Source organism: Cyprinus carpio, chromosome A13, assembly GCF_018340385.1.
Source record: "Cyprinus carpio isolate SPL01 chromosome A13, ASM1834038v1, whole genome shotgun sequence".
NCBI lineage: Eukaryota > Metazoa > Chordata > Actinopteri > Cypriniformes > Cyprinidae > Cyprinus > Cyprinus carpio.
In genome coordinates, this window is record NC_056584.1 from 16,823,513 (window position 1) to 16,850,890 (window position 27,378).

The 27,378-nt window shown below is 38.0% G+C and overlaps 1 protein-coding gene across 7 annotated transcripts in view; it reads right to left on the bottom strand.

The window, feature by feature from the left end:
- LOC122147244 (NACHT, LRR and PYD domains-containing protein 12-like) overlaps positions 1–27,378 on the bottom strand; it is a 64,006-nt gene that overhangs the window by 25,302 nt on the left and 11,326 nt on the right. For 6 of the 7 annotated variants that reach the window (XM_042769024.1, XM_042769025.1, XM_042769020.1 and 3 more), the window contains 2 exons: positions 18,122–18,196; positions 4,727–6,664 (listed from right to left, as the gene is read on the bottom strand). In XM_042769024.1, coding sequence (XP_042624958.1) covers positions 4,727–6,664; positions 18,122–18,196 — 2,013 coding nt within the window. The remainder of the gene's footprint in view (positions 1–4,726; positions 6,665–18,121; positions 18,197–27,378) is intronic. The other variant, XM_042769023.1, reaches the window with a different exon arrangement.

A 27,378-nucleotide genomic window follows, 5' to 3' on the forward strand; every position in this document is an offset into this window, starting at 1 on the left:
TTAAACTCGCTTGTGCCTGTTAGATCACACACATCACAAGGACTATGAATCAGCATCAAACACACAATAACTGGAATTTAAAACTGTGAAGAAACAAATGATCAATAAACTGTTGGACAGATATACACTAGGATTTGTATGCTCGACATTTCTTCGCTTTGTGCCGTGAACTTTTAAATGTTTTAAAAGCCGTGAACTTTTAAAAACGCTTTGTGAGCTCTGTTTTGAAGCGTTTCATATTATCATGGTTTTGCGCACTGAAAGATTATTAAAAGCTTATATATTTTTAGCCTGCACAATACATTTAAAATAAGCATAATTTAATTGTATACAGGTCCTTCTCAAAAAATTAGCATATTGTGATAAAAGTTCATTATTTTCCATAATGTAATGATAAAATTAAACTTTCATATATTTTAGATTCATTGCACACCAACTGAAATATTTCAGGTCTTTTATTGTTTTAATACTGATGATTTTGGCATACAGCTCATGAAAACCCCAAAATTCCTATCTCAAAAAATTAGCATATCATGAAAAGGTTCTCTAAACGAGCTATTAACCTAATCATCTGAATCAACTAATTAACTCTAAACACCTGCAAAAGATTCCTGAGGCTTTTAAAAACTCCCAGCCTGGTTCATTACTCAAAACTGCACTCATGGGTAAGACTGCCGACCTGACTGCTGTCCAGAAGGCCATTATTGACACCCTCAAGCGAGAGGGTAAGACACAGAAAGAAATTTCTGAACTAATAGGCTGTTCCCAGAGTGCTGTATCAAGGCACCTCAGTGGGAAGTCTGTGGGAAAAGTGTGGCAAAAAACGCTGCACAACGAGAAGAGGTGACCGGACCTTGAGGAAGATTGTGGAGAAGGAGCGATTCCAGACCTTGGGGGACCTGCGGAAGCAGTGGACTGAGTCTGGAGTAGAAACATCCAGAGCCACCGTGCACAGGCGTGTGCTTTTGAACCAGAAACAGCGGCAGAAGCGCCTGACCTGGGCTACAGAGAAGCAGCACTGGACTGTTGCTCAGTGGTCCAAAGTACTTTTTTCGGATGAAAGCAAATTTTGCATGTCATTCGGAAATCAAGGTGCCAGAGTCTGGAGGAAGACTGGGGAGAAGGAAATGCCAAAATGCCTGAAGTCCAGTGTCAAGTACCCACAGTCAGTGATGGTCTGGGGGTGCCATGTCAGCTGCTGGTGTTGGTCCACTGTGTTTTATCAAGGGCAGGGTCAATGCAGCTAGCTATCAGGAGATTTTGGAGCACTTCATGCTTCCATCTGCTGAAAAGCTTTATGGAGATGAAGATTTCGTTTTTCAGCACGACCTGGCACCTGCTCACAGTGCCAAAACCACTGGTAAATGGTTTACGGACCATGGTATTACTGTGCTCAATTAGCCTGCCAACTCTCCTGACCTGATAGAGAATCTGTGGGATATTGTGAAGAGAAAGTTGAGAGACGCAAGACCCAACACTCTGGATGAGCTTAAGGCCGCTATCGAAGCATCCTGGGCCTCCATAACACCTCAGCAGTGCCACAGGCTGATTGCCTCCATGCCACGCCGCACTGAAGCAGTCATTTCTGCAAAAGGATTCCCGACCAAGTATTGAGTGCATAACTGAACATAATTATTTGAAGGTTGACTTTTTTTGTATTAAAAACACTTTTCTTTTATTGGTCGGATGAAATATGCTAATTTTTTGAGATAGGAATTTTGGGTTTTCATGAGCTGTATGCCAAAATCATCAGTATTAAAACAATAAAAGACCTGAAATATTTCAGTTGGTGTGCAATGAATCTAAAATATATGAAAGTTTAATTTTTATCATTACATTATGGAAAATAATGAACTTTTATCACAATATGCTAATTTTATGAGAAGGACCTGTATTAATTCTGTGTAGTGTAGTGTCGTGTAAGCATTATAAATATATACACTTCTGAATTCTTGACATTCATATATAAATATAAAATTGTGAAATGTATGATTGCCTGATTGAATTTTATAAGAGTACTAATAGTAATTTGTTTTTATTAACGTTTAGATTGTATAAAATTACTGTGCAGATTGCTGCTGATACACTCACTAAGTTTAATAAAAATACATAATACATTTATTTAGGTGTTAACTGTAATCTTACACTGCAAAATGATAACTTACAAAGGATTAAATTCATCACAATTATGTAAGTATCTGGATATTGCCATGGGCGAGGGCTTCGATAACCTCTCTCTTTTTTGCCCATACATGTTTACATCCCTGATATCTAAGCAAACTTATCGAAGCAGAAGCGAATATCTAAATGTCAGTATTGTTGCTACTTGCTGTAGTGTATCTATATTTTATTAAAATTCAATTGTTCCAGCATTGTTGTGCCAATTCAAAAACTTAAGTGTGGACTCAACTGTCCACAGAAGGGAGGCTTCCATAAATAGGAAATGGCACATTGTTGTACCCTTTGTTGTACCCTGGTGTTTTATTTTCGCATTGAATTGACACCCTGTATTTGTACCCTGTACTGTATTTTTCATTTTTTTATGTCATACCTCTTTTGCACCTGCACGCACTCTTGTACAAAATGAATGTTAATATGATTTTAAAGTAAAATAAAGTTTATAATCTTTAAATAAAATGGGTTGCCATTTTTAATGTGCCCCTCTGGTTAAACACTGGCCCCTCCTTGGCCCCCCTAGTAAAATTTGTCTAAAGCCGCCACTGTGTCAAAGTATAGACCCTCAATATAAGATGACTGCATTTTTTCAAATGTATTTCCAAGAAAAAAACATTATCTTATATTTGGGTCAATACGGTAAACCATGCTATGCTGGTTTCATCTGGCCAGAGGAGAACTGGTCCCCCGACTGAGCCTGGTTTCTCTCAAAGTTTTTTCTCCATTTCTGTCACAGATGGAGTTTTGGTTCTTGCCACTGTCGCCTTTGGCTTTCTTAGTTCCCAGATAGCAACATATTGTCTTCCCAGATCCAGCCCACATCTGGCACATGTGGAATGATGATCTGGCCCACATGTAGCGTGGAATGATGGTACTTGGGCAGAACGCTCCTGTTTGCCAGATCTGGGGCAAAAGCAGGCCATAGCAATGCCACATGTCAGCCAAGAGCAAAGAAATAAACCACACTGGACCTTTTCTGAGCCACATAATCTTTATATATTATTTATAGGGTCCTCTCAGCTTGTCTAAGCTTGTTAACAAGCAAAATCACTGAAGGAAAGAAGAGAACAGAAAAAAATAGACCAACAGAATCACAACAACAACTGACAACAGTCACAGCCTTAGATGAATTCAGCTGAATATAAAAGATATTACATCTCTGAAGATCTCAGCAGAGGAGGATTAAACAACTCCACAAACAGCATTTACAGCTTCACTTATTACTAATCAGATTGACTTTATTTCTGTTAGAGGTCTACATAAGTTCTTAGAGAGAATTAACAGCCTGAGAATTTTTTTTTTTTTTTTTTTTCAAATATTAAAACTTTTTTTTTTCTCATGTGTGCATCACAGGGCTGTGATAATCAATAATGTAAAACTTACAGATAATCCATATAATCAGAGAATGAGCTCAGAATGATGTCAGTTAATGAGATCACCACATGGGGATTATGTTATCACAACATAACCAGCATAACCAACATAACCATATAATTAAATTTCAAGGGTCAAGAGTCCAATGAAACAAAATGGTGACCAACATAATGGTGATATAAAAACACTTCAGTGATTCTGCTTGTTAACATCAGGTGTCTTCACTAATCATCATTCAATTAATCACATAATTGTCTTGTTAACTTAAACACTGCTTCAGTCAGTACATTTACATGGACAACAATACTCCGATTTTAATATGATTAAAACAATACTCTGATTAAGAATCTACCATGTAAACAGAGATTTTTGATTACCTTAATCCGGCTAAAGTCATGATTGAAGTAAACAAAATGGAATTAAGACGTGGAGTATTCTTATTTTAGTCGCATTATTGCAGTGCAGTAAAGACATGTACACACCTTAATCACATTATTACCGTCGTGTAGGACTTTCACACATTTTGCGACAGATACACACATGCCAGTGGTTAACCGTTTGACGGCAAACAAAAGAATGGCTTCAACAACGCCGTCGTCTGTTTGCATGTATAGCATGATAAATAATTAACTGCACTTGAAGCTTTCAGTATATTAAAAATGAAACACCCAAAACTGTATATGGCATTATAATGACGATGAACTATATGTTTATATTTGAAATTCTGGAGGATACGTCGGATGGCGTCGCGTGGTGACGTAATGACGCATGTCATTAATCGAATGAAAGGAATATTCTAAAAGCAACTCATGTAAACACCTTAATCATAATATTGTCTTATTCAGAATAAGGTAAATAATTAGATTACTGATGTCCATGTAAACGTAGTCAGTGTTAATTTTAACACTCGAGTGTGGACTCAAACTCTGAGTACAGTAAATCTCACACTGGGCTTTTTGCTGTGTATGGGGCAGGATTAAGGGATGTAGAATATGGTCATGCAGAAAAAGGCATTAATATGTTCTGTATAAGTACCAATAAACAGCTAATATGCTAGTTATATGTATGCTAATAAGCAACTAGTTAATAATTGTCTCCAAACTAAAGTTTTACCAATTAATCAATCCTCCATCACAACTTCTGTCAAATATAATTATGTTCATAATTTCACACTCACACAGCTTTTCTGCAGTTCCTCACAGCAGGTACCAGTCTTCTTCTGCCCTCTTTTGATTTGATGTTGTACTTATTAAAGTCTAACTCATCCAGCACCTCCTCTGACATCAGGATCATGTTTGCCAAAGTTGAGCATTGTGCAAGAGAAAGTTTTTTTTCTTTCGTGTCAGATTTTAAAAACGCCTGCATTTCTTCAACAACAGAATTATTCTTCATCTCAATCAAGCAGTGTGACAGATTCATCCATCTTTCAGGACTGATATTGTTTTTTTGACCTCTTCTGAGGTTTTGTATTATTTTCTTGATGCTCTCTGGGTTGTTCTCTGTGTGTATCAGCACATCCTGTAAGAGTCTCTGATTGGACTCCAGTGAGACACCATGAAGAAACCGAAGGAAAAGATCCAGGTGTCCAGTTTTACTGTTTAAGGCTTCATTCATTACTCCCTTCAGAAACACATCCAGAGGAACATTCTCACACTGAGTTCTGGACTTTCCTGTCGGGAACATTTTCAGAACCTCACTGTTCTTGCGTAAATAACAGTAAAACACATACAGTGCTGCAAAAAACTCCTGAAAGCTCAGATGTATAAAGCTGTAAACCTTCCTGTGATAAATCACAGATTCCTCCCTAAAGATCTCAGTGCAAATCCCAGAATACACCGAGGCGTCAGTGATGTCTATGCCGCTCTCTCTCAGGTCCTCTTCATAAAACATCACATTGCCCTTCATCAGCTGATTGAAAGCCAGTTCAGCCAGTTTCACAATCACTTCTCTGTTGGACCGCAAGGGTTTCTCTGCATCTCTCTCTTCATACTTCTGGTTCCTCATATTTGTTTGAATGAGCAGGAAGTAGATGTACATCTCAGTCAGAGTTTGAGGGATTTCTGCACTGCGATCTTGTTTCAGGATGTTTTGAAGCACAGTGGCTGAGATCCAGCAGAAGACGGGTATGTGGCACATGATGTGGAGGCTTCTTGCTCTTCTGATGTGTGAGATGATTCTGCTGGCTTGATGCTCCTCACTGATTCTCTTCCTGAAATATTCCTCCTTCTGAGGGTCATTGAATCCCTGAATTTCTGTCACACGGTTGATGTAGTTGGAGGGGATCTGATTGGCTGCTGCTGGTCTGGTGGTGATCCAGATGAGAGCCGAGGGAAGCAGATCTCCTTTCATGAGGTTCGTCAATAATAGACTCACTGATGAAACCTCAGTCACATCAGAAACTTTCTGACAGTCTGAAAACATCAGAGAAATTCTGTTTTCATCCAGACCATCAAAGATGAACACAACTTTACATTTATCATAAATCTTTGAGTCCAGATATTGAAGTTCAGAATGAAAGTCAAGCAGAAGTCTGTGAAGACTGTAATGATGATCTTTAATCAAGTTCAGCTCTCGAAATGGAAGCACAAACATGAAATCTACATCCTGATTGGCTCTTCCCTCGGCCCAGTCCAGAATGAACTTCTGCACAGAGACGGTTTTTCCAATTCCAGCGATGCCTTTAGTAAGAACAGTCTTTATTTTGTCGTTCTTCTCTCTTCTCTTCTCTTCATATCCTAGTTCAGGTGAAGGATTAAAGATGTCATTGCAGTTGATTGGAGTGTCTTGGAGTGTCCTGTAACTTTTCTCCATCTGTAGCACCTCATGTTCTTCATTCAGTCCTTCACTCTCTCCCTCTATGATGTACAGCTGTGTGTAAATCCTGTTCAGGAGGGTTTGATTCTCTTGTAGTTTGATTCCCTCAAATAAGCTCTCATACCTGTTCTTCATGCTGGTTTTGTGCTGGTCTTTGACTCTCTGAAGATCATAATGCACTGTTTGGTGAGAATCGAGCTGCAGATCTGCTTCTGTGTCATGATGACTAAAGTGGTTCTGACTGTAGGAGGATGTGAAGCTCTGACAGGACACATATCTGATCTGATCAGCTCTCCAGCCACTGAAAAGACATTAAGATGAACAGAGAGATAAAAACAAAGAGAAACAAGCTTTATCAAAACTATGAAAACAAAAATATTTAAATGTCTCTAATATTACAATTACACATTTAGCAGACACTTTTATCCAAAGTGACTTACAGTGCATTTAGGGTATAATTTTTTTTTTTAGCAGTTTGTTTGTTCTTTGGGAATTAAACCCACAACATTTTGCACTGCTAATGCAATGCTCTACCACTGAGGAACACATATTAAACTATTAGAAAACATATCTTATTTAAAATTATACCACACTTAAGAGTGTTTGGTTGATTGGCTCATTTTAATTATAATGAATCTGTAGTAGACAATAGATTTTTCTTATTATTGTCAATATAACACTGATACTTACAGTGCCCCACTCACCCACTCCTGTCGGGAGCCTGGTGAAGGGAAGTGATTAAGGGACGGGGTGACGATGATAATTAGGGGGGAGGCAGCCGACTCGTCACTATATATATATATATATATATATATATATATATATATATATATATATATATATATATATATATATAAATAAATAAAAATAAACTGAGCAAACGCCAAAATTTTGCATAAGTTCACAAATTTTCTTAATTGCCGCAAATTTTATGCAGAATTTGGGCTGAGATGTGTCCCGTGACGTCATCGCAATGCGCATTCAGTCAAAGAAATGTTGTTTCTCAGTTCCAAAAATGGAATGAACAGCCTTGCGTTCTCATCATGACCGATTTATAAGAGCTACATTGGATGAACGAACCCAAAACAGAACGAATCCGCACTACTAGGTTGGGCTACGTGGCGCAGACTGTTTATCTGCTCGAGCCACAGTCACGGGCTGATCTCGATCACGCAACACTGATGTACACAGCGCTGGGAGATACAGTGTGAAGAAAGCAGTCGAATTCGCCACAGAATCAACATCTCTGTTAAATCATGTGAGAAGCATCCAAATTCAGTGCAGAATTCTGATTAAGCTACAGTAAGCTACAGAACAGACGCCACTGATGGGGAAACCAGGAAAAACATTGTTCAATAACCACAAATCTCCACCACCATTCACCATTGATTTAACATAGTAAAAGTATAGGAACAACTTGTGGCACAAATGGTTTAATGTTTTTGAGTGTTTTTAAATGCTTCACACAACTTTTCCCAGCGCTTCAAAGCTTTAAGTATTGCCGAATTTGAAAGTTATTTTTAATGTGACTATATTTGTTCATTCTTCATAGGTTTCCCCCATGTATAAAACTAAAAGTTTCATAATGTAGGAAAGCAAACAATTATTTAAAAAAAAAAAAAAAAAATTAAATTACCATTAGTAGATGGCTGCAGAGAAGTACTTACAGGCCATTTCCAATCCCTAATATATATTTTGACATAATGAATGACAGTAATAAAAGTACATTTTATCAGATGTAATATTTATTACATCTGTAAGACGTCTGCTAAAGATCTGGGAATCATCTGCTGTGTACTCTGATAAACGTCTCAGAAGCAGTTTTAAATGCATTCTAATAAATGTCTATTTGACATCTGACAGTTTAGATAGTGTTTCAAATCACACCCTGCATCCTCATTCACTAGTCCCTACATGAGTTTACTAATATAGTTCACCTGACAGAGAGAATGAAAACTAATGAGTGAATTCAGGTGCTGAATAACAGCTGTGGTTTACAAGCATAATCACTGAAAGAAAGAGCAAGAAATTAAATTAGAATAGACATACAGCCACAGCCTTAAACCTTCTACACACTGCATGATTTTAGCAATCCTATAAGATCATTGCTGGTCACACTGTGTGACATGGATCTAATAAACTTGAGTACGACATATGTAGACTATATGATGATGACACCTATTGACTCGTAGGCTATGACGCACATTTCTATAGAAGAATAAAACATCATTAGTATTTGCTAGTGGTAAACAAAAAGAGTATAATGAATCACACTTAGACAGTTGTAGTTTTTGTGTGTGCTGAAAAAAGTAGAATCAGTGAAAGTGGAAGAAATAAGAGATTGAGGTAAGCAGTTTTATGTTTTAGCGCAATGTCGCATTTTTATTGGTTGGTCAGTAAACGTGGGTCGTAACTGCAAATGCACTGTGCGATGATCATGCTGAATTTCTGACACTGCCAGAAAATTATCGTAAGCTATCTTTGGTCGCAAGACTGTGACAACGGCCATGTTTGAACCTCTCTCACTGTACGTCATATGACCTCGGATTAGGAGCCACGATCACAGAAATCGGCACGATTGTTTCACGATGCCAATCTTTTGTCTGGGACAGTCGAAAATCGAGCAGTGTGTCTTGGGCTTTAAATAAAATCAACTGAAATAAAACAGCAGAGGATTAAACAACTCCACAAACAGCAATACCAGCTTCACCTATTACAGTCTGACTTTATTTCTGTCATCTACAGTAGGTAAACAACCAAAATGGGTAATACCGCTGCGTGTAATGCCGCCACAGGGCCGCGGCATTAACTGCAAGTCAGTCACGTGTTAAAATCATTTGTGAAACTACCACCAGGTGGCGCAAAGGGACAGATTGCAAACTGAATGTAATTGTAAAATGAAAGTAAGACGTAAAACAACAATAACATTATAATATACATTATAACATCCTTAAAAGCCATTAAAAAGAATAGGATAGTCTTAGGTTACAGTCTACTCATCAAAAATTTAAAGAAAGACCTTTTGTCTCGTATGCATGCTATTGTTATTAAACAGTCATTATATATATATATATTTATATACGCACACACACACACACACACACACATATATATATATATATATACGTATTAAAAGCTAAATGTTTTCATTTCGGTTCATTCTTGGTTAAAAAATAATAAAATCTTCAAGTTCCATTTGCAGAGCGAAATGAGAACGGTGCAGCATTTACAAATAATTCTTATTAACTCGGTTATTATTCTTGATTTTTCAAACTGCAAACACTTTGCATTTTTTAATTATGCCTTTACTGTGTGACGAAAAAATGTGAATTGTGACTGATCGCGCTGGTGCCTCGCACACATATTCATTGAAAAGCTCCTTGAGATTTTAAAGTCAGTTTAATAGTATTGAAATTCAAGTCGAATCTAGTATAAAAAATGTTTTAATTGCTTAAATTATTTCTATGAATTAATATGTTAGCATGACTTTTTCATCATAGCATTTTTTACAAGCTGTATGCATTTTCTGAAACCAAGCACCCACTTTTTTCTTTTTTTAAATCTATTATTCGCTCGCTTATCTCCTACAACCTTTTTTTGTAAAGAAGGTGCCGTCAGGGAGTCAAAAGATAATAACATCATCATTAGAGTTGCCAGTTAACTTCAGAAATGGAAAATAAGGGCTAATAGAGGTTCTTTCTTTTATTATATATTTATAATGTTTATTCTTGAAGAAAATAAGTATTTATTCTTTAATAAAATAATGGACAGTATAAGGGACGATCCAAATATTTGTAATGTACAATAATATAGGCCTATCTGCCTGCAGTTAAAAAGTTCTCATATTTGTTTTGATTCACCCATTTATGTAGGCTACAATTATTCTAAAAATAAAAATAAATAATGTCATAAAAAATGCCATCGGCCTGAATAAATTTTACCATTATAGAACTGGGGTAGTAATTTAGGAGGTGAAAATACAGTGAAATTACAAATGGCATGGGATTTTAAAGCATGACAACTGAAGGTCTATAAGAACATTTCTATGATGCATTTTTTTAAACAATGGCACTTAAAGTTTTCAACTAAAATATTATTTCAACCATATAGCCGGTGAATAAATAAAATGCATACTTTTCAATGAAAGAACACTTAGAGAGTGTAAGTTGTTTCTGGTGTTTGGATTTGTACTTATAATGAGCTCCAAGTTTAAGAATAGCCTACACTAGTTATTTATTTTATTTTTTTACTCTCTATTTAACAGCATTATCTCAATGAAATACGTCTTCCTTCAGGTAGACTGAATGTTTTCCTGCCTTGCTAAATGTTGGGCTCATGATCAATGAGTTTCATTAACAATGATTTTCGCAAAAATAATGATTAATTATCAATTGATAATTTGTTACTATTTTGGTCTAGTGAAAATAATAATATGGGCTGCGAGAAAATAATGAATAAAAAGAGAACGGCTGCTGTGAGTGGGACAGCACATTTCGACCCAGTAACATGACAACACACTGTTCCTCACAGCCCAAAAAAACAGACAGAATTCAGTTCAGCTGGAGGGGGGGTTGTGGGTTTTGGGGTAGTTCTGTATAGCTTGTGGGGGTTGAGATAAAGGTGTGAATTTCTTGCTCTTTCATATGGACAGTGTCTTATGAGGGTTTCAAACTTGCAAAACAGGTTTTAGGACATAGGCTGTTGGTTTTAAAATAACTTTAAAGAAAGGTTTGATCCACTTCAAATTTTGACTACTGTATAGCGCAATAAAGTTTATTAGTTATCATAACTTAATTTCAGAGGAAGTTGCCTTAACTCAAAAAAAAAGAAAGATGCAAACTGTTGCATTAGGGCTGGGCAATAGGCCTATGGCCTAAAAAAATCCCCAATTTTTTTCACAAAAAATCTGATTTATGATTTAAATCAATTTTTTTGCCTTCCTACTTAAAATCAATATTCAAATGACAAAGAAATTGTTCAAAACAAGTTTTAATATAATTCTTTATCATTTACCAGTCAAATTTATAACTGAGACAAGATGATTAATAAAAAGCAGTAACGTTATTACCTTAATGCTGGAAAGACCTTTATTTTCTTTCTTTCTTTCTTTCTTTCTTTCTTTCTTTCTTTCTTTCTTTCTTTCTATCTTTCTTTCTTTCTTTCTTTCTAATACTAGCCCATCATGCATCTAACCATCCACTCGGCGTTAAGAGCTGTTCAGATTAAAACTGGTGACTCCGCAGTGAGTCAGTGTCATGGACGTAGGACAGACCAAGTGTAAATCAATTTTCTAGTCTATATTTTCATCTCGTTATGCCGCTGGTTTAGGTTATGTATTTATTTTTATTTCTTATATCAATTATTTGTAAATATAGCAGACACTGTCTAACCGTGGCTTATTCATTTCATGGAGCGAAACATCTCTCACTCGGCAGCAGAGTATGTGAGAGTGGAGCAGCAACAATTTCCCTCCGCGTTTCGAGCATTTAATAATTACTCCGCTCCGCGTTCATTGATACGAGAAACACCGCTCTGCCTTCACTCCGTGGCTAAAGTTGAAATGTTATGTTCATAACGTAGCCTATAAAAATAAAATAAAATAAAAATAAAAAATAAATAAAATAACAGGAGAATTTCAAAGGGGATTAGGCTATTGTGTGCAAACTTTTTTTCCTACCAAACACCAAACTAATAACATTGTCACCATTAAAAGGTCTATTTGCTGCTTTCTGCTGTGCAAATTTTGTTTGTGATGAAAATAACAGTACATTTTCGTCAGTTATTTTATCTACAGATCGATGCATTTCTTACAGATTTCAAAATCAGTTACAGATGAAGTAGCACTGTAAAATTACATTTGCTTGAATGCATTATTGTGACAGCGATTATGTGTGAATGTGCTGTACCTGTTTAAATTCAGAACTACAGGAGCCCTTTTTGTTGCGTTTTGTTGTGTCCATACAATATTTTTTAGAGTGTTAAATACAAATTTTCACAGAATGTAGCCAATTCATAAACAATATATTGAACCATCTCTTTATGTTTTTCTATATCCCAAACAGAGTCCAGACATCAGTAAAGTATCCGTCTATGAACATGTTTTATAGGTTTTTTTTAGATTTGGGAAATACACATGCGTTACAGACGTGACAAACAACACCAGAGTTTTGGGAGACATTATATTTTGTAGACTTTATGTGATTAAAAATGCACAAACCAGAAGCACAATATCTGCAGAGAAGGGTTGGCCATTCTCAAAACATAAAATGTTGATTTTATTTCAATTTTCGTTTTTGTGTTTCAGAGGAAAAATCAGTGTTAAGACATCTCTCCATTACAGACCGTTCTGAAAGAAGAATTTATGCAAACGCGTATAAAATGCTTTAAAAACTTTAACAGAGATGTCTAGAGGCTATTTAATAGGTCTACCTCCCATGTAAGACTTTTCTAGTTACTAGTCGTTCATTTGTCATTATTCAACTAATCGCAGGTTTATATTAAATTTACATCTATAATCCATAATGAGCCTTAATATATTCCGCGCTCAAGCACATGCATTAAGTTTGTCACAAAGCACAGGCAGAAGTAGCCTAATAATTGTGAAAAAGGAGACATTTTAATTATTTATTAATAAACAAATCTTTTCTTGTTGGCTGCAAGATGAAATTCACAGTGCTGACTCTCTCCACATGGACGCGCCTTTAAAGAGAAATGCAACCTTCATAGATTACATAATGCTTTCGCTCTGAATTGATTCGTTTAAAAGACATTTCAAGCTTTCTGTAGATATATTTCTCATGTATGTGAGACACCCCAATTTTCAGTTATTTCATTATTAGGAAAAAAAATCACGTGATCGAGAGGGCGCCTGCCTGTCATGCATGCGCATTAATAATTTTCGCACAAACACTTGAATATGAATAATAATTCACATTTTGGATATGCATTACAAAGTAAAATTTTTTTTACATGCAATTATCCAAAATAAAACCAAACAAGATATGTAATGAAGATAAAATATTTAGACAAATAAGAATAAATGCTGGCTGCGCATGCACTCAGCATCATGCGTGCAGAGCAAATCTTGCACTGATATTTTACAGAATATTATACAAACCTGCATTTAAATGTGGCTGCAATTTATTTATTTATTTATTCTACCACTTTTAATCCTCCGATGCAAAGTAAACCACAATTTCTTTTGAATAATATAACACATAATTCATATTATATAAATAATACTGCACACTATTTAAATGTGTCTAATCTAAAATATGGTGTAGAGAAAATGTAAGCACAGGCTCATAGGCTTGACATTTATCCTGCTTGAATTCGTTCTAAGAAACGCACACATCTTCATAAGGACTGTGAATATTAAATATTTTAACTAGCCTACGTTGTTTTTCTTTCATTTTCCCCAACTGCAGTCAAATATAACACATCGGTGAGGCAAAGCTGATGTCTATTTGTGAAAATGTGCTTTGATGCGCATGTTTGAAAACTTGTGATTAAAGCGCCACTCAGCGGTCAAAAGCTGCAAATGCACTTTGCAGATGCGGTGGCGGCGGTACGTGCGGCAGTAGAACCATCGTTTTGGATGGCCACCTACTGTATCTACAAGAATTCTTTTAAAATGAACAGAAGTTTAGATGTTTTATTGAAAATGTTTCGTTTGACCTCACCATTATGGCGATCAGGGTTTGCTTTAGTTGAGCTCTTGACTTTTTTTTTTTTTATTTTTGTTATTTATGTTTATTTTGTTTGTGTGTTTGTAAAGCACGTGTGTTATAGTAAAAAAAAAAAAAAAAAAAAAAAAAAAAAAAAAAAACATGAAAAAATTCTTTGGTCGTTTTTAAATTTAACTTTCAACTTCGTTGAAATAAAACCCATTTAACTACAATACTCTGACTTTTCCTAAAAGTGTGTATATTTTATTATAACAGTTATCTTATTAAAATTACAAAACACGAAAGAGTTCTGAGTATTTATACCTTGAATGGTCAAAGCGGTCAAACTGACCATTCGCATTACAGACGGTGTATAATTTCTGCTTTTTTGCGACTTTTTCCTGAGGCTGAAGATGCACGTCAGTGTTGCTTAGCAACTTTTGTTCTTGTTGTTTTTTTATTCAATTGCTAAGCTAAAATTCCTGTTCGTAAAAAAAAAAGCCGGGTGGACACCTCCAATACAACAACTGCTGTCATTTAATCTGCCACGGTTCCAGGTAGGCAATGTTAGGCTGGATGACTATAGTCTGGTTGTTATCAATAATAGCCTACTTCAATGTTATGATAAAATAGCCATAATAATAATAATAATAACAACAATAACAATAATAGCTATTATTATTTTTATGCTATAATGCTATAGCTATTGATATAGGCTAATTTTAGCCCAGACAAGACTGAAATAAAACTAATTAGGCTTTTTTTCCCTTTCTTTTTCTTTTTCGCGACAGTGACAATGTTTATTATTACCTATAATATCATAACAGATCCATTTATTCATGGATCATGATTCCAGTGGTGGCTGCATAGAATATGAAAAAAAATAAAATAAAATAATTCAGATAAAACTGACCATCATAAAACAAGCTACTAAAACGTTACAACAAAAATAAAAGCAGGTAGTAAGAATAAAAGAAAATACTAGGGCAAATCAGCTGCATGATTTATTCATGCTGCAATGCATGCTGGAAGCCACGTGTGAGTTGTGACTGGTGGCTCCCGTCATGCACTGCAGCATGAAGCTTTTTTAAATTGTCACCATTGTTGAGATTTATAAGCTGAATCTTAATGTCTGTATTTGTTTGAAAAAATAAAAATAAAAAGGGTTGATTACCTCCTTTTTCTTTGCGTAATGTAAAACTATTCAGATTACTGTAACATTGTGATAATGTTATAATAAAAACAACTCTATATGAGATCAGTTAATCAGATGACTTCTTCATGATTATATCATTAATACATTAATAATATTACTTGTTTACTTTGCTTTCTGTGTTATTTTTTTTTTTTGGCTACAGTGCATGTGTTTCATAAACAAAATTACAGCAAACAGAGAAAAACATCTCGGTTACGTATGGTAACCCTCGTTCCCTGAAGTAGGGAACAGAGACGTCACGTCAGTGACCGACAAATTGGGATATCTCTTCAATGGACCAAACTACTTCAAGTGTAAACTAAACAAACCAATGCACATTGGCATGCAATTATTGCATCCAGCTGCCGCTGATCACAGCGTGAGTATAATAAGGCAGCAGGTGCAATGGATACCAGGTTTTCACTGAGGAGTTGAGCCGGTGACCCGGCCGCTCAGCGGTGGTACAGCAACCATGGCGATTGGACGTGACGTCTCCATTCCCTCCTTCAGGGAACGAGAGTTCCCATACGTAACCGAGCCGTTCCCTTTCAGTCGGTCACTCTTGACGTCACGTCGGTGACTGACGAATTGGGATCCCTACCAAAGCGCCATGGGTGCTGCCCCTTCCAGTGCCTTATTCGAGCGGCCTGCGCCCCTATTTGGTGTAGGCTGGGGCTCGGAACAAGCAGTTCCACTCACCATTTTCAAAGCACCACCTCAATGGGTGAGATTGGATAACACTGGGAAAACGTACCCGTTCCAACCGGAACAGGGACACTGTGGAAGCCCCATCTTTCGGGAGCAAATAGACATATAGCATCCGTTAAGGTGTATATGGAGAAATTGGAGGTGATTGTAACCCTCTTGTGAAGGCAGCAGTCTGCTGGGGAAACACGGGCCCTAAGGCTATACCGTGGAGTATACACATACGAATACCGCTTAGGTCTCAATATGGAACCTAGCCTTCGGGTGTCCGGCTGCCGAGGGTGATGGAGGATCTCAACAGGGTCTACAGTACGGACACCCTGGAGCAGTTTTAACAAGCCGACACTAACCGGGGCCTCTCGGTGCCACTACCCATTTGAGGTGAGAACACAGGAGGATACCGGTTCTACACGAAGACTATAGAATCTACCTGCAGCTCTACAAATATCTGTCAGCAAGGCGCCATGAGCCAGCACCCAGGAGGATGCAACACTTCTAGCTGAGTGAGCTTGCAACCTGAATGGGCAGGGAACACCCTGTGCCTGATAAGCCAGGGTGATGGCATCCACAATCCAGTGGGCCATCCTCTGCTTAGAGATGACATTCCCCTTCTACTGACCTCCATAACAGACAAAAAGCTGGTCTGAGGTCCTGAAGCTTTGTGTCCGGTCTACGTAGCATCTCAATGCTCAGACAGAACAGAGCAAAGCCATGGCTGGGTCTGCCTCCTCCAGCGCCAGTGCTTGCAGGTTCACCACTTGGACTTTGAAGGGTGCAGTGGGAACCTTGGGCACGTAGCCGGGCCGGGGCCTCAGGATTACTTGGGAGTCAGCCAGCCCAAACTCTAGGCATGAATCATTGACCGAGAATACGTGCAGGTCCCCTACCCTCTTGATGGAGGCCAGTGCAAGCGGGAGCAGAGTTTTCAATGAAAGAAACTTTAGCTCAGCTGAATGCAAAGGCTCGAATGGGCCCTGCTGTAGTGATTTTAGCACTAGAGTCAGGTCCCACGAGGGTATAGAGGAGGGCTGGGAAGGATTTAACCTCCTGGCCCCTCTAAGGAACTTGATGACGAGGTCATGCTTACCTAAAGATTTCCCATTCACAGGGTCATGGTACGCAGCAATAGCAGCAACCTGAACTTTGATGGTGGAGGGCGACAGCCTTCGCTCCAGCTCTTGCTGCAGAAAGGAAAGCACGACTGCAATTGGGAATCTTCGGGGGTCTTCTCGGCGAGAAGAACATCACTCGACAAACAGGTTCCACTTCAAATCGTAAGCGTGACTCGCAGACGGTGCTCTCGCCGAAGTGATGGTGTTCGTTACCTCCTGGGGTAGGTCAGACATGGAGTTTCCAAAGGTCTGGACGTGGGTGCCACACGGTGCCCCGTCTCTGAGTCAGTAGATTCTTCCTCAGAGGAATTGGCCGAGGAGGGGCTGTCACGAGGAGCACTAGTTTGGGGAACCAGGTTCGAGTGGGCCAATACGGCGCCACTAGCAAGACTCGCTCCTTGTCCTCTGCACAGTGTCATTGCGAGTAGGCTCACTGGGGGAAATGCATATTTGCATAGGCCTCGCAGCCAGATGTGTGCCAGTGCGTCCGTGCCGAGTGTTCCCTCGGTCAGGGAGTAGAACAACTGGCAGTGTGAGATCTCTGGAGAAGCAAACAGGTCTACCTGAGCAGCTCCGAAAAATCTAACAAATTTAAATCCCATAAAAAATAAAATATTACTGTATTTTTTTTATGGTAAAGTGCTGGGAACCACAGCTAATGTTGTTTACTGTTAAGTTCCGCTGAGTTTTTGCCATAAATTTAAGTCCCATAAAACATAAAAGGGTGTTACTGTATTTTTCACTGTAAAATACCAGCAACCACAGCTGCCATTTTTTTACCGTATATTTCACAGGTTTTTTTCTTACTGTCCACTGTGTCCCTTTATTTTTGTGTAATTACACAAAAAGGGAAAAGACATAGTGAAGCACACAAGAGCATTATTTAACAAAAAGCCTATTAATGTTCTTTCTTTACATCATGATTTTCGTTTTGGTGTTATATTTGCTGTTAAAAAAGTGAATATAATTTCCTTTTTTTAATTTATCTAAAGAACTTTCAGAAATAAACTAAAAATGTACTTAAAATGTGCATTGTGTGTTCTTGTGTTGAATGTCTCACTCTACATGAATATACTCACACAGGGTCAAAGGCCACTGATCCATCACTGAGATCAAGGGGCTGCAGTGGAGAAGCTGCTCTCTTTCTCTTCCTGCTGATAATACCAAGAAAAAGAGAGAAATATTTCAGTGGTCGTATTCACAAAACATAAGGGTAAAATTAGATCCTAACTTGCCGATTTAGGAGACACTAATGGGCGTGTCAGTCCTAACTTTCCATCTTTACGCATCTTTACGCTAAAATCAGCTCTTAAATCTGTAAAAAGTTCACAAAATCACAAACCATCCTAAAATGACTGTTTCCAGCAATCACCTCAAAACAAACATTTTAGAAACATTTCACGATAATTTCCCTTTAAAAGTATTGTCTTTTTTTTCATGTACAAATTGGGCAAGAAGTAAACCATAATGAGGTTTCATAGCCTATTCCACACTCAAGCACACACATAAAGCTTGCCGCAAAGCAATGGCAAAGGGATTGACCATAATTGTGTAAGGGGAAAAATTAGTAAGGTGATATTTTAATTATTTATTATTAAACTAGTGTTTTCTAAGTCATTCTTGGCTGCAAAGATGAAGCTGATTATGCTGACTTATCTCCATAATACAGTGAGACGCCTTTAGAGAGCAGTGCAACTTTAATACAGATTACATATTCATTGAGTTTTTGTTTTTGATTTGAATTGGTTTGTTTAAAAGTAGAAATTTCAAGCTTTCTATAGATATATTTCTCACGTCTCTAAGGCAAGTAGCCTATACGCTGTGTTTAATTTTTGTGCCACGCTCCAGTTCACTGAGACCCAGATGACTAAAAGCACATTCTGTTTGTTTTCCTTATTTTACAAAAGCACAACATTTTGTTGATATTGTGGACGCACACAAATAAAAGTAGACCCTTTACAGTCCACAGTCATCAGGAAAAAATGTCAAGTGATTGCGCTGGCACCTCTGTGCGCTAAAAGTTTTCAAACTCCGCAAAAACACTTGGATATGAGTCTAAAGCCCAAAAGCAGGCAAAGGTCATAACACGGGTTATCAAAATTTAGCAATGATATACAAGATTTAGCAATGAATGACACTGAGAACTGGGCTTATATATGGTGAGCAGGCAATGCTAATGAGACAAAGGTGCAAACAATGAGTGCTGATAAATCAATACAAAGAATTAGGCATGGGCCGGTATGAGATTTTGACGGTATGATAACCTTAAGCAAAAATATCACGGTTTCACAGTATTGTTGTTACAGCTCTGAAATGTGTTATTTTTAAATGAAAATATATTTTGTTTTTGAGCAACATACATAATATTAGAAACAGTAGTATTAGTTAATTATTTTCTTTGATTTGTTTCCTAAAAAGAAAAAAAAAGACTGACATCTTTATTTAACCTAAATATGTAATTACAGTTATTTAAGTTATATAATTAGTCTACATATCATTTATATAATTTCATATCATTTAGTTATATAACAATAGTCATACACAATTTGATTTAATAATAAGCCAATCTGAAGCAAAAACAGAATGTTCTGACAAGCTTTGTGAAATTATACCATGTAAACTTTTCAGAAGACAGTCAGCTCCCTTCAGAAACACATTCATATAAACCCCCAAATCAATATTGAGGATTTTCAATAGTTTGTGTATCATGAACAGTGAGTGATCTGCCTGCTGCAGTATTTTTCTCTGTGCGTGCGTCTTCAGCGTCTCTGGTCTGTGTTAACGGACGTTTAACAGACTTCATATTTTCACTTAAATGACAATTTGGAAAATGATGGCATTGCAACGCAGTTTGTGCAAGTTCAGAACAGAGAGTTTCAATAAGACAAAAAACGTCCGGTTGCCAATCGCGTAAAGGCCAAAGTATATTTCGACCATCCGCGCACCGTCGGCATTACGTTATTTTTGTCATCAAAGGGCTCACGGACAGCCGCAAACCCCATGATACTGCGCATGTGTCCAGCTCATCTGTCCGCGCTCATCTGCAGTTGAGTATACTTTTGAAAGTTGTGCGAACGCGGCTGTGCGCGAGACGGAAAGGAACGCTGAATGTGAAGTGTACCTGGGCCTTAAGTTCTGCCAACCTTCACACACACGTGACTGACCACTCGCTTGCACCAACAGGAGGAGGAGGGGTCCTCTCTACACTGCACTCAGCCTGAGGGATTCCTACTCTTCCAGTCTTTGAGGAGACATGGAAAATGGCACATACCGCAGGACCGGTATAATGGACAATATTAGTGGTTTTGAAGCCGTGTAATTTTCTAATTACGATATACCTTGAAACCGGTAATCGGCCCATGCCTACAAAGGATTATGGGAAATGAAGTCCAAGAGTGAAAGAGGTATGGGATGGAGTGCCCTCTGGTGGTTATCAAGGGCACTCCAGCTGGTGATCGAAACAAAGGGTTTTAAGAGGAAACTCTTAGCTAAAAGCTTAAGCTGTTACATGATAACTCTTGCTTAGATAAAATGTTTTGAGAAAATTCAGCCCCAGATTGTTTTTCTGCAGATCACCTGTCTTATACTGGTGTGAACAGGTCTTGTTAACTTATGGTTGAAAACTATGAAAAACATGAAAAGTTTCTTTCAGACTGGGATAAATTTTTTTTAGCAATCTAGCTAGTAGAAAATACTGTATCACATCTAGCTTAAACGACACTGGCACCGTTTTAGTTCTCTTTCTTTCATTTTAATTATCTTTTACTGAAAGACTATTGAAAGTAGCCATTTTTTCCTTGAGAATAAATTAAATACCAAGGACATTGTGAATTAATTTGCCGAAAAAATGCTGTTATATTGTTATAAAAAAAAAATAATGTGGCGGTTAACTGACTGATAGCCTATATAAAAATGATAAAACACTGCTGGCAAATTTCTATTGTTGGCGTTTCTGAGGTAAATTATGTTACGACTGTTATGACTATTCACAAGCTGTTTGATTGACGATTTTCGAAATACTAATTTTTCGATTACATGAGACATTCGTTTTAAGTTGTTCTGATTTTTTTTAACATGCCCTCTGATATTAATTAATTTTTATTTTGTGCTGGAACTAGTAGAAAAGAGGAAAAAGATGATTGATTCACATGCCGCTTGAACATGCGGTGAATGCATTGAATCTCATGCCACATTAATTTGGAAAAATAGATCCATTGTTTGTGTTTCATGATAAAAAAGACAATTTGTGTTCTATTAAAAGTAAAAAAAACATTGGGTTGCTAGCGCGCTGCACATAAAGAACAGACTTTAAATACATTTAAAAACATGAAATATTATTTCCAAGCATTTAAACCGTAAATAATACAGCTTGTGAATAGTCCTGTAATTTTATTTACTTCAGAAAATAATAAGGAGTGTTGGAGCCCACATTAAACTATAACGTTTGGGGGGGGGCCGTACAAATATTTGAGCATTTGGGTCCGGGGGTGATTTGCTACACCACTGGTGTAAAATGTTCTGAATTGAAATATTCAGTTCTTAATAAACAACTACACAGAACTACACTTTTGTTTTTGCCTCCATTTTTCATGAGCTGAACTCAAAGATTAAGACTATTTCCATGTACACAAAAGGTCTATTTCTCTCAAAAATTGTTCACAAATCTTTCTAAATCTGTGTTAGTGAGCACTTCTCCTTTGCCGAGATAATCCATCCACCACACAGGTGTGGCATATCAAGATGCTGATTAGACAGCATGATTATTGCACAGGTGTGCCTTAGGCTGGCCACAATAAAAGACCACTCTAAAATGTGCAGCTTTATCACACAACACAATACCACAGATGTCGCAAGTTTTGAGGGACCGTGCAATTGGCATGCTGACTGCAGGAATGACCACCAGAGCTTTTGCCTGTGAATTGAATATTAATTTCTCTTCCATAAGCCATCTCCAAAGGCGTTTCAGAGAATTTGGCAGTACATCCAACTGGCCTCACAACTGCAGACCATGTGTAACCACACCAGCCCAGGATCTCCACATCCAGCATCTTCACCTCCCAGATCGTCTGAGACCAGCCACTTCGATGGCGTCTGGCACTTTGGAGAGGTGTTCTCTTCGCGAATGAATCCCGGTTTTCACTGTACAGGGCTGATGGCAGACAGCATGTATGGAGTTGTGTGGGTGAGCGGATTGCTAATGTCAACGTTGTGGATCGAGTGGCACATGGTCGAGGTGGGGTTATGGTATGGGCAGGCGTATGTTATGGACAACGAACACAGGTGCATTTTATTGATGGCATTTTAAATGCACAGAGATACCGTGATGAGATCCAGAGGCCCATTGTTGTGCCATTCATCCACGACCATCACCTCATGTTACAGCATGATAATGCACGGCCCCATGTTGCAAGGATCTGTACGCAATTTCTGGAAGCTGAAAACATCCAAGTTCTTGCATGGCCAGCATACTCACTGGACATGTCACCCATTGAGCATGTTTGGGATGCTCTGGATCGGCGTATACGACAGCGTGTTCCAGTTCCTGCCAATATCCAGCAACTTTGGGCAGCCATTGAAGAGGAGTAGACCAAGATTCCACAGGCCACAATCAACAACCTGATCAATTCTAGGTCAAGGAGATGTGTTGCACTGTGTGAGGCAAATGGTGGTCACACAAGATGCTGACTGGTTTTTGGATTATATATTAATGCTGACATTATATCATGAAGTGTGTTACTTCTTACCAAAAGTGTTGTAAGAAATTATAGTCTGCCTCGACCCAGCTTCCACTCCACAATATGTTTGATCATGCTCATTTCCAAAAATGGCTTAATAATTATAGAGAAGAAGAAAGTCAAAAGTTATGTTGTTTATAGACCATTTGGGATGATCACATCCTGAGCAAATGGTGAATGGGACAGGTGTGGGACACTGAGAACCACCTCAGACAAAGGGGTGTCAGAACTTAATTAACATACAGACCACAGCTTTTACAACAGGAGCAACTTCATTTACATGAAGGGTAGTAAACTGAAAATGTATAAAAGATTTGAACTTAGGATGTTCTGGGTTCATTTTGACTAAGGGTGGTAAATTTAATTTGTATATGCTATTCTGCAATAAACATCTTCATCATGATCTTCAATATCCTCATTACTTTTTCTTACAGTGTACAATTAATACAATATTAACTAATCAACACTGTGATACTACAGCAAGAGATGCAACAACAACCAAATGTGAAAAGATTTCAAACAAATTATGCATAAAAATAAGTTTTAACGCCTGTTAAATCACTGCACAATTTCGACACACAAGACATCAAAAAACAGCATGTGAATCTCAACAATGGTGACAATCAACAAAACTATGAACATCACAAAACAGAACTCATATAAACTCACAACAAAAACAACAGCAAAAAATACAACCGAATAAACAAAATAGTAAGACCTCACACTGATTGTTGACGTCTGTGTTTGCAAAATATTTTTATTTATTTTTTTAAATCCTTCATTATAACTAATTGTCACAACAATGCTGAAGAAGTCCAGGAATACTATAATCAATAACAACACTATCTATATGTGACCACCCTACATATAGTTTGGGTCACATATTAAATTATTTATATATATTTCCTTTTTATTTTTACATATGTTCATTTCTATTTACATGTATATATAAGTTTTATTTTAATTACTTAAATATATGATGAGTTTTGCACTGAATAGTTCAGCTGCATTTTCTGAACTCTGGGTGGCAGTTGAGAGAGTAGAGTTACCATGACGACTGCAGCGCATCCTCAGACAACAAAGAGGACCATTAAGGAAACAACTAACTCTTGTCTCTCTCTCTCATTTAATGTCAAGTTTGTTAGTTAAATTAATTACATTTTATACCAAACTGTAATTTACATGTTTTAATGTCCAAATAATTTGTTTCAATTGATTATTTATTTTATTAATAATTTTGAGACACTTACAGTATGTCATAGAAAAGTTTGCTCATGTAACACTATCACTTACCTGAAATAAGTTACTCACTTGAGTTGTTTACTTAATATACTTAACATTACCTGAATTCAGGCAAGTTGTAAGAATTAGGGCATTCCTGTACATTTGGTTAAGGTTGTTATCATTTATTTATTTATTTATTTATTTATTGCTTATTTGATCTATACAGTGTGTATTATTTTGTACCAACATGTTTATGAATCATTTTGTGATTCAAAGTGTCTTACTGACTCTGAAATGCAAACATTTATGTGTATTAAAAGACAACAAAGAGGACCATTAAGGAAACAACTAACTCTTGTCTCTCTCTCTCATTTAATGTCAAGTTGATTACTGCTTACAGTCTTCCCGACTGCCCGGGACCTGTAACATATAATTAGAGATTAGACACTAGACGAGCTCAGTGACTCACATGATTTTATCACCAGCAGGTTAACAGAATCATCCAATCACATGTTTCTTTGTCTTGTTTTGTTATAACAAATGTGCTTCATAAACACACAGCCATAGCAAACAGTAAAAAGTAACACAAGGCATCAAGATTCAAGAGCCCAATTAAAGGTGACACTAACTGGAATTATGGTAGCTTTAACACTAGAACCGCCACAGGGTGAACTTTACCCGTGGCTGTTTTTAAAACGTTAATAATAGATTTTTAAATCTTAAATTTACGGGCCAAATTTACCCGTTATATAATGCCTGTATGTTCGCACTGTCATTTTCATGCCGCTTATGTTTTAAACATAGTACATTGCTAGGCAATGCCTTTCACTCTCTGAATTAGTGGTTATCAGTTTCATAAAGACTATTTTTCGGTCGTTTTGATTTTTCCATCTTGTACTGTTTGGGTTCTAAAAACATCAAACCCAATGCCTTGTCTCACATTTTTGATTATTCAGAGCGTCCATCTTCTCCAGAGTCCATTTTGCCCGAGAAACTTGTTGTTTCTATGGTAACTTGGGGGATCAAGTCGAAGGTCCACTCTAACTTACAAGGGATAATGCCTCCGTCCGATTGTCCACCTAGTCATTTATTTGTGCCTGAGAGTTTACAGTCCGACTTTATCCGGTGGGGCCATTGCTCTAAGGTTGCTTGTCACCCAGGGATGAGATGCACCTTGCTTCTGGTGAAGCAAAGATTCTGGTGGCGATCTATGGTTCGTGATGCTCAGGATTTTGTTTCGGCCTGCTCTGTTTGCGCCATTTGTAAGACTTCCAATCGACCCCCTGCTGGACTCCTTCAGCCGCTGTCAGTCCCTTTGAGACCCTGGTCCCACATTTCGCTCAATTTTTGTTACGGCCCTCCCCCCCTCTCAGGGCAACACAGTGGTTTTAACCGTAGTGGACTGGTTCTCGAAGGCGGCCCATTTCATTCCTCTGCCTAAATTACCCTCTGCCAGAGAGACAGCGACTGCTGTCATTGATCATGTCTTTCGTATACATGGCCTCCCGAGGGAGGAGAGGGCCAATCAAATTTTGGAGCGGGTGTTGCGATGTTTGGTCTCTCAGAATCCGTCCTCCTGGAGCCAGCAACTTTCATGGGTGGAGTACACACACAACTCATTACCAGTGTCATCTACGGGCCTATCTCCATTTGAGTGTAGTTTAGGTTACCATCCACAAATTTTTCCCAATCTGGAATCTGAAGTCATGGTTCCCTCTACCCACGCTTTTGTCCAGAGGTGCCGCCGCACCTGGAGGAAGGCCAGACAGGCTCTCCTTCAGGTCGACACCTCTCGTCTACGTCGTTGGTCAAAAAGTGTGGCTTTCTTCCAAAAATATTCCTCTCCACTCCGTTTGTAATAAGCTTGCTCCCAAATTTATTGGACCGTTCACGGTCACCAAAATTCTTAGTCCAGTGGCAGGCAGTCCACCTCAAACTTCCACCGGTGTACATGAGAATCCATTCCGGTTTTCATGTTTTTTATTCCCCTGTTAATCCGCCTGCTCCGGTTCCCCCACCGCCACATCTCGTAGATGGGGAACCTGTTTCTTTGGTTAAATGGAGGAGACGCGGACTCCAGTATTTAGTGGACTGGGAAGGTTACGGTCCAGAGGAGATAAGTTGGGTTCCCACAAGGGACATACTGGATCACTCTCTTATCGATGATAAGAATCGACAGGAAGGTTCCTCTGATAGTGCCAGGAGGCGCTCTTAGGAGGAGGGTTACTGTCACGGTTCACAGGTCTGTGCGTTCTTTCCTGTTTTTGTCTGTATCCCTGTCACATGTTGGCAGCGCTCGTTGCTGGGGTAATGTTGATCAGCTGATGAGCTAATCTACTCAGTACACCTGAAGCTGTAAGGACTGCTATTTATGTGGAGAGTTTGCTCTTGTCTTTTGTCAGATCGTTTGGTGTGCTCACCTGCTGTTGTTCTGTTCTGTCCAGTTCACTTTCCGGCTCCCTGTGTTTTGTTTTGTTCCTGGTTGGTGTTTGGCTCTCTCTCGGATGTGTGCATCAGCGGTCATCACCCAGTCCGTTGCAGTCTCCTCGCTGCCAAGGTCTGCTCATCCATCTGAGACCCACGATTCTGACCATCCTGTCTATTTACTCCCTGCCTTTGTTCAATAAACGAATTACTGCTTTTGCTACTAGATTCAGAATTTATTTCCTGACAATAACAGCCTTTTACACCACCCAAATATGTATAAAAAAAATAAAAATAATATATTTGTGTTATGTTATTATAAATGTTTTTCTTTTAATTAGAAATGTGTAGTTTAGCTGGGTTCTGGGAAGTTGAGAAGGGTTCTTGTTTTGTATTATCATTCATTGTTTTGGATTTTTGTGCACAGGAAGGGGCATTTTACTGCGTGATAAATATGAGCAGCATGGCGCAGCAGTTTATATGTATATTTGTCCATAAAAGGCTAAATATTATTTCTGCTGTTGAAAACAAATAAAACCATGTAGGAGAGTGGTTATTATGTGCAAACAGTGAGAAACTCTATATATTTGTGCAGTGTGCATGAAAAAAAAAATCAATTCCAATTTGAAGCTTGTGACATAAGTGTGCACATCAGCCCGATCACTTTATTTAGCGCTCATGTAAACACTACATTCAGATTCATCTCTGACTGAATTCATTCCGATTGAACCAAAAATTGTGCATGTAAACATAGCCAATGAGACCACATACCTAGGATAAATTAGGGAAATTGACATCATGGTGCTAGGACAACTGTCTTTTTCTGAATGTGAGTAAAAGAGCTGATTGTAGTTTTCAGAAAGAGACAGCAGCAGACTTACACCCCTCTCATGATTAGCTGGAGCCCTGTGGAGAGGGTGAGCAGCTTCAAGTATCTTGGAGTGAACATCTCT